The following is an 8,852-nucleotide window of genomic DNA, read 5'->3' on the forward strand; positions in this document are numbered from 1 at the left end:
GTTAAGATTTAGGGTTAAGTTTTAGTCTTAAGATTTAGGGTAAGTCTTAAGGTTAAATCTTAGGGTTAAATCTTAAGGTTGAGTATTAGGGTTAAGTCTTAAAGTTAAGTCTTAAGGTTATGTCTTAAGTGTCAATCTTAGGGTTAAGTCCCTAGGGTTAAGCTTTAAGTTTGAGTCTAAGGGTTAAATCTTGGGGTTAAGTCTTAAGGTTTAGCCTTAGGGTTAACTCTTATGGTTAAATCTTAAGGTTAGGTCTTAGGGTTAAGTTTTAGGGTTAATTCTTAAGGTAAAGACTTAATGTTAAATCTTAATCTAAAGTCTTAGGGTTAAGTCTTACAGTTAAGTATTAAAGGTAAGTGTTAGGTTTAAGTCTCAGGGTTAAGTCTTAAGGTTAAGTCTTAAGATTAATTCTTAAGGTTAAGTCTTAGGGCTATGTCTTAGGGTTACGTATTAAGGTTAAATATTATGTTTAAGTCTCAGGGTTAACTCTTAGGGTTAAGTCTTATGCGTACGTCTTAAGGTTAAATCTTAAGGACAAGTCTTAGGGTTAAGTTTTAGGGTTAAATATTAAAGTTAAATCTTATGTTTAAGTCTCAGGGTTAAGTCTTAGTGGTAAGTCTTAAATTTAAAGTCTAAGTGGTAAGTCTTATTGTTAAGTCTTAAGGTTGAGTCTTAGGTTTAAGTCTTAAGGTTAAGTTTTAGGATTATGTCTTAGGGTTAAATCATAAGGTTAGTTCTTAAGGATAAATCTTAGGGTTAAGTTTTAGTGTTAAGTCTTAGGGTTAAGTCTTAAAGGTTAAGTCTTAGGGTTAAGTCTTAAGTTTACGTCTTAGGGTTAAGTATTGAGGTTAAGTGTTAGGTTTAATCTCAGGGTTAAGTCTTAGAGATTAAGGTCTAGGGTTAAGTTTTAGGGTTAAGTTTTAGGGTTAAGTCTTAGGAATAAGTCTTTGGGTTAAGTCTTAAATTTAGCTCCTAAGGTTATGTCTTCGGATTAAGTATTATGGTTAAGTCTCAGGATTAAGTCTCAAGGATAAGTCTTAGGGTTATGTCTTAGTGTTAAGTCTTAGGAATAGGTTTTAGCGTTAATTCATAGGGTTAATTATTAAGGATAAGTCTTAGGGTTAAGTCTTAAGATTAAGTCAGGGTTAACTCTCAGGTTTAAATATTAATGTTAAATCTTTAAGGCTGAACATTAAGGTAAAGTCTTAGGGTTAAATTTATGTATAAGTTTTTGGGTTAAGTCCTAGGGTTAAATCTTAAGTTTAAGTCTTAGGTTTAAGTCTCAGGGTTAAGTTTTAGGATTAAGTCTTAGGATTAAGTCTTAACTTTAAGTCTTAGTGATAAGTCTTAACGTTGTTTTAAATTTAAGTCTTAAGGTTAAGTCCTAAGTTTAAATCCTAAGGTTAAATCTTAGGGTTAATATTAGGATTAACTCTCAGGGTTAAAACTTAAAGTTGAGCCTTAAGATTAAGTCTTAAGGTTAAGTCTTATGGTTAACTCTTAAATTTAAATCTTAGTGTTAAGTCTTAAGGTTAAGTATTAAAGTTAAGTCTTAAGGTTAAATCTTAAGGTTAAGTCTTAGGGTTAGGTCTTAGGGTTAAGTCAGAGGGTTAAGTCGTAGGGTGAAGACTTAAGGTTATATCTTAGAATTCAGACTTAGGGTTAGGTCATAACCCATAACATAACTCATAACCCTAACATATGGGGTTAGGTAATGACTAGAAATTCAAAAACAGCCATGCAATTGTCCATGTTCCAGAAACACGTCTGTTCCGGCTGTTGCAAAGGCCCTAGAAATGTCCATGACTTACAGCCAATTAAATCCTGCTGTAAAAATGGTGTTAGTTTCCAATGAACAATGAGCGGGACGTATGAAAAATGGTAAACAGCTTCTGAAGTGCTGCTTCTTTGTGTCTCGCAGATGAGTAACACTGCAGCATTACACTGAGGCCAATAAGGTGCTCCCCTTCCATCTTCCCAAGCTGGGAACTACTCTCTACAGGATAGTATCAAAGTAACATTTTAAAGTTAGGAGAAACACTCTGAATTATTAACAATTAATGTTTTGCTCATATTACAGCAGTTATCCAGCTAGAGAGCACAGTGTAAGGTTTGAAAATACAAGGATACACACCCACACCCACCCCTTTCTTTTTAACACTATTTCACAAGCAAGTACATCTAAGCATACCTTAATAAGCTGGGCCAGAGAAAGAGGTGCAGAAGGGTCGCCAATCTATTCAGAAAAATTAAACACATACTCAAGTTCTACAATCAAAACAGAGCAATAGTTCACCCCTACTGCTGTATGAAAGCCTGCGCTATATCCTCTGAGTGTCACTGGAAGAGCCACCTCCAAGCCAGTGGAATTTATACTTGTTCAAAACAAAGTCCAAACCTTAAACAGCTTAAGTATGCCTACGTTGTTAATGAGAAGAAACTAAAGCAACCAACCCCTCCTGAGATCAACCTATTGCTCAGAATACCTCAGAGGGGGACCCTTGTCAAATGCTCACAACTGCTTAAAAGACAGAGGGTTAAGGAAGCTGTCCATTTGCAGCTCGAAAGGATCTAAAAAAATTATTTCCGTTTATTTGAGTAGGAAGTGTCACTACAGGAAACATTGTCAGTGCAGTTTATAAATTAATCAGTTAATAGCTCATCATCTACTAAATGCACACAAGTATGATTCATGAATGCAGTATAGTTTTTGCGCTGTCTTTCATTTACTTTAATTAGACCCCAAGTTCACGAATTTCTAGATTAAGTTATCCTAAGAGCTTACAAAGTGATCAGATCCAGTGACCTAGAGCTCATGTAATGCCTCACTCCATTCTAGTGAAGAACAAGCAGTTATACTTACAGATGAAAACCAACCACCACCACAAAGTAATGTTTGTACTATGAGGGCTATTTTGAAATGCATCGTTGCACGTAGCATACCCCCCAAGGGCCAAGTGGAGATCTAGGCCATTACTAGTCAAGTGTCTCCTCGAGTTACTTATTCATGTCTTAGCAGCAGAACAACAGTGTTTTCTGACCGGAAGAAAAATGCTGCCCCTTTTCCAAATGTAAATTCAAAGTGGTGGCGTACTGAAGAGTGGCACCAAGTTCAGTGGTGCAAACCTTGAACCTACAAGCTCTAAAAATGAGCATACATTATCGGTACAACACACAGTCACACAAGAAATATTCTAGCCTATTCAGTACGAAATGCAATGCGTTACTAGGCACAAATACCATTATTCACATTAGAACCGCGCAAATGTTGGCATTGCTCAGTTTTCACTATGCTGAATCAAATACATTGGATTTACAGCATACACTATGTTTCACTGGAAAATATGTTTGAGATATATATATTATAAATATTATATATAAAACATATATATTTTATATATTTTTATATATATTAAAAAATTAGTACAAGGCTACATTTCTTAGACTTAGGTGCAGCATGTAGCAAAAAGTTTCAGCTTGTGTTTTTACATACCTCTTTCGATGTTCTACTCGCTGGCCCAGTTCGACTTCTAGAAGAAGAAAGAAAGATGATCAGAACTTAAAATAAAGCACTCGTAACCAACATAAAGCAGGGAAAACAGTTTATAAAACCTGAACATCAAAACATTGTGTTCTGGTAGTCTTATGAATACGGAAATTTATTTCTATACATAAAGTGTGCTCTCCTGGTGCATTCAGTGCAATTGAAATAAAACCCAAAATCCCATTCCTTCTTTGTCCCCAATGACTCTAAGATACAGAATACAGCAGTGCAAGAAGAAGTCCTCACATATTTTCTTTCTGCTCTCTAAGTACCAAAACTGTGAAGACTGTGCTACATTTTTCTGTTCTTAAACAGTCAGCCATCCAAATACGAAGGCACCTTCAGGCAATCTGTATAGCCCCACTATCACAAACAGGTACCAGATAGAGCACTTTGGTTTCTACACTCCTCTGACAAAACAAGAACAGTTGTCTGTAGAAAAGTGTTTCTTGGTGGAAGCCCAAGCACTGTGTTCAGGTACCTACCATACTTAGCCTAAAGTGACTACAAATAGCAGTAGAAACATCACCTGAAAGCAGTTCCTAGGATTTTCTGAGATCGAGGAGGCCTGTGTTAAAAAAATAAGAAAAAAAGTCTTGATTACCAGAACTTCCTTTAAGATCATCTTGAACATGCTACAATATTTTAGGGAACACTTATGACACACAAGCCCTTGCCGAGATTCCACATACTCATTGGTCTGTACCTGCATGCTACTCATGAATCAAACATGCAACCGCCCATCTAGTTAACAAACAATTCATACCTCATCCAAAGCGTCCCACGAGCAGAGGCAACCCAAAGGCTGCTGTGCAAGTCCTGCACAAATAGAAAGGCTCATACTTCCTGACACTGCTACACCACCACCAGGCTCGCAAGTACAGCCACGTACCTCCTGAAGATGAGGAAGCGCGAGGAAAAGCTTTAGATTACCACACCATGGTTTCTTCATCCACTTGCCTTGAGGAAGATACTACAAGGTGACTAACACATTCCTGAAGGCCTCTCCACCATGACAGCATGCATTCACCATTCCCAAACATTAACAGCTCTACCAGTTGTTTCCACAATGGTTCCAGCTGAAGGAATAGAAAGCTGACCTGCCTGATCCATTTGCAACTTTAGCAGAGCAGCGGCATTCATCCCTTATCCCCACGTGCAGGTGCTTCTTGGATCTTTGATGCTAGTGGCACCTAGCCTCTCATTTTAGGGCAGCATGCCAACACCAGGAGAGGGCGTCATCCAACCAGAAATGGAGGCTATATTGACAAGACAGCACTAAGCATCCCGATCTAAATTAACCCCCCAAACAAGGCCATGCTTAGCAGCACAGTGCTGTGGCATCCAGAAACTCTTGGTAGTGCCTGGAAGCACTAAGACGCCCAAAGCTTACAGGAGAGCCACATAAATTCAGGGGGGTTTGCTTGCAGATGCTTCATGGGTACTAGGATGCTGCTGTACTGTTTGTTTGAGACACGCTGAAACTTGCCGGTATACTTTATTTATTGAGAACTAACATTAGAAAGACACGGCAAAACCACAAGTCAATAATATCTACTAATGGTGGAGGAGAGGTCTGTCTTGAAGAAGGCTGGAAAACATGACCATTCAAACCATGCTGATGCAGCTGATACAGAACTGGACTGGACGAATACATCGATGACAGCAACAATGCTGTAGTCAGGCTTACATTTGAATATCTGCAATTGTAATCAGATCTCTGTCCTCCATAAATCTGAGGAATACAGCAGCAATACCTGGGGCACAGAGAGCAGCTTAGGGTGAAATCAAACTTAGAAAGGTAACTACTAACATTTGGGAACGTGCCCAACTGCTTTCTGAGCTTCAGGTTTGGAAAAGATCAACTGCTCCTTCACCGTCCTGGCACAAAAGGCAATACGCTCTAGGACGTTGCTCTTTTTCTCTTGCCCGACACAGGCATTGTCTTTAGGAAACTAATAGGAATCACTTAAGAATGAAACTTCTTGTTCGCACGGTTTGCCAGCTGGCCACTCTCAGTCTTTCCTCTGGAGACAGCATGCAGCCCCGCCACCCCCACCCCTCTGGGGTGTAAGAATACCCTGCCCCCCCGCCCCCAAACAAAGGAAGCAGTCAAACACTGGGACTCGGACTGCTGGCAGATGGGAACCAATTACCAGTTCACACTGCAATGTGTCTCTCCGTTTACTCTAAAAGCAATACAAGCAAAAGCATAAAATAAGGAATCTCTCTGCATAGAGGAAACAGGATGGAGAACTTGACTCTCAGAAAAACCAACCCCAAGAACAAACCCAATTCAAACGTCTGAACAGCTACCACTGTTGGACTTTGAATGCCACGTCCCAGCGGGCTGAAAAATCTAAGTCTGCTTTGGGACAGATACATTCAGATCTGCCCTGTCACAACACAATTTAACAGCAGCTTTAACAAGAAAGAGACAACCGGAATGCCTCCGTAACCCAACAGGCACAAAGAAGGTGAACACACTGAAACCCCTCCCAAAGAACACAACGCGTTATGGCTACTTACCCAAGGTCTGTCTTGCCGGTAGCTTTAACTCCTCTAACAGGGACTCTCCTAACAGTTACCGATGAGTGCCTTGGAATCAGGGCATTGTCATCTGTGTATTCTGAAAACAACATCAATACAGAGAAAGCATCAGTCAGTTCGTAAGAGTGATATTAATATGTCATGACATAGCACTTCAGGGAACCCTTTACGGATAGAAAAGCAACATTTTACACACAGCGTCATGCTTTTATCATGTCCACACACTCACGGTACCTTTCCAGAAATCTTCAGGTCTGATAGTCAAACACAAGCAGCAAAATCTTTTCCACTTGTTTTGAATCGTTTCAATGCCAACAGCAAAATGGTCTCTAAAGTCACTAAAGCAGAGTCTGCTAAAACATGAGGCTCTTTCCTGATCTAACTTTCATTGCTTTTGCTCCTGTTAGCTTACAAAACCCTAGAACATGTCTCTATAATAGCGAGCACGGAAGAGGACACCCCCACCCCGCCTCCCACCTTTTAAAACACATCCCAACCATCCATTTTGCCTTCCCACCATCTTCAAAAAGAGTCCACCATCTCTTTTTTTCCCCCCCAGTGATGTGTAAAATCCTGTTTACTTTTAGCTTCTATTAGCATTGCTTCTATTACGAGATTTCCGTGATCACGCGGCTCGGAAAACTCTGAACAAGTTGGCCATCTTCACTCAAGGTTCACTGAAGGGTCTTTCCAAGATCATGCCAACATTTAGTCAGGACTCCTGCACAAAGTTATAAAACCCACTACCATATCTCCACAGGGAGGATCTCCAAGAACCCCCTTTAGGCAGGACATCCAGGCCTAGTTCTTTCCTTCATCTTCTGAAGGTGACTTTAAGCACGTAGATGCTGTTCAATAAAAACGGAAAGTCACGGTTATGTATAAAACCCCAAAATCTGGCATACACATAAATGACACCGAAATGTATTCCTTAGCTTTGCTCTGACAACCGCTGGGGGATTTTTGCATTTTCACGGGGAAAACACCCTTACAAAAGTTCCAGTAAGCATCTGTGTCACAACCTGTACGTCTGCCTCTACCTGCATGTCTGTCTCTACTGCTGTATATGACACGCGATCCCGTAACACCCCCAAGACCCCTAACACCGTGCTGTTAAGTCTGCTCACAGATACTCTCCTGAACATACTTTACCTATCTGTAGGTAAACAGCGTGTTTAGGTCCAACCACTTGAAAGGCTGGAGCCAAAGTTACAGTTACCGCAGCAGGCATGTTATTCTGTTTAAGTTTTAATACATCAAACAGGGAGAGGAAAAAATCCTATGAGTACACATTGTAACGACAAGACTGTTGTGGGAATGTCACAGAACCACAGGAAAAAAGAAAAAAAACCCCAACCGATAAAATTTGAATGTTTAAGGAATGGAGACGGTTTCCAAGTCTTTGTATTTCTGACAAGTCATATTCCAAAGTCTTTAATCACATGCAAGCTTTGCCAGACGGTAGATTACCAAACTGAAACAGCACACTAAGTAATACAAAACCATTACCGTCTCTGAGAATCAAGCACCATTTCTCAGATTCAAAAGAACTTAGGGTTTCTCTAAGAACATTTCTAGGTATATTCACCATAACTGATCTGCCATAAAACTTCAGTACTGCCCTGACACCGTTTAACACGCAGTACCACGACAAAAATGCACCGTTTGAAAGAAATGAAGAAATGATGCTCAATAGCATCTGAATGAATGTGTAGCATGGTGCAGCAAAGAAGCTGTATTAGCAAGAAATGCCAAGTATACTTTAGACAGAACACTCGTCTACAAGATGGCTTTCCAGGGTCTGCATAGATTCTCACTCACAGATACACTCTTGATCCAAAACGTTGCTACTGAGCAGTTTCTGCAGCAGCCAAGCACCGCTTTTCCAACGCGGTGGAGTAAAAGTAGCTGAAGACAAATTTCAGTCACCAAACCCACTTTTTTTTCCCCTTTAAATTAGCCACCCACTCCTTTTCTATCATGTTCAGCCTTCTCTGCCGGCTTTCAAAGAAATCTGGCAGGTCTGTGATGACAAGGCATTGTCCCACATTCCCTTATCGTTTTAGCTAGAAGGGTTCCCAGAAACCAAACCTCTTCCACGCGCGGTGTCGCACACGGACCCCGTACGCTGCTGTGCCTGGCTGCGCACACAGCCCTGACGGCAGCTGCCAGCGCACAACCACGGAAGAGCAGCTCTGAGGCCCCAGCACAAGTCACCGCTGCCGGCCGTGGCCCAACCGCCTCACTGGCCGCCTGCGCCATCGCCAGCCGGCCGGTCCCCGGTCCCCGTGCCCGCCGCCCCCACGCACCTTCCATGGTCTGGGCGTTGGTGACCTGCAGGTCGCAGTGGGTCGCCTTCAGCCTCTCGCGGCCCATGATCTGGCGCCTGAGGTCGCGCAGGGAGATGTGGGGGCCGTGAAAGGTGACCACATCGGAGTTCAGCCTGGAGGAGAACTTGTAGTGGACACACGACATGGCCGGGGCCAGGCGGTGCCCGCTCCGCGATGGCACCTCACGCAGCAGCTGGCCTCGCGGCCCCCACAGCAGGTCAGGGCCCACCGAGGGGCTGGGGCCAGCAGCGCGGGCTGAGCCCGCCGGCTCCTCCTCGCAGCCCCGGTGGGAGGACGATGGGGACAGGCCCTGGCGCGGCCTCCGCTCCCTCCTCGCACCAGCGCTGCCAGGCCAAGCTGCTCGCTATGGCAACCCAGGCGGCTCCGCATTGTGACAGAGGGGCTCAGGGGGCCACTCAGCGCCCCTG

General features: G+C 42.4%; 1 protein-coding gene across 1 annotated transcript; it reads right to left on the reverse strand.

Annotated features, from left to right (window-relative positions):
- Positions 1-3,472: 3,472 nt before the first annotated feature.
- On the reverse strand, positions 3,473-8,640 carry LOC129737376 (E3 ubiquitin-protein ligase RBBP6-like). The gene is made up of 3 exons (XM_055726946.1): positions 8,404-8,640; positions 6,074-6,173; positions 3,473-3,530 (listed from the first exon to the last, which is right to left on the reverse strand). Exons 1-3 carry the CDS (start codon positions 8,567-8,569, stop codon positions 3,473-3,475), a joined length of 324 nt encoding a protein of 107 aa, XP_055582921.1. The 5' UTR covers positions 8,570-8,640.
- Between the last annotated feature and the right edge of the window lie 212 nt (positions 8,641-8,852).

This window comes from Falco cherrug, chromosome 14, assembly GCF_023634085.1.
Source record: "Falco cherrug isolate bFalChe1 chromosome 14, bFalChe1.pri, whole genome shotgun sequence".
Lineage (NCBI taxonomy): Eukaryota > Metazoa > Chordata > Aves > Falconiformes > Falconidae > Falco > Falco cherrug.

Coding starts and splice junctions, on each gene's coding strand:
- LOC129737376 (XM_055726946.1), bottom strand. CDS start 8,569: ATGTCGTGTGTCCACTACAAGTTCTCCTCCAGGCTGAACTCCGATGTG. Junction 6,174..8,403: donor CAACGCCCAGACCATGGAAG/GTGCGTGGGGGC, acceptor TGTTGTTTTCAG/AATACACAGATGACAATGCC. Junction 3,531..6,073: donor ACCGGCAAGACAGACCTTGG/GTAAGTAGCCAT, acceptor TTCTTCTTCTAG/AAGTCGAACTGGGCCAGCGA.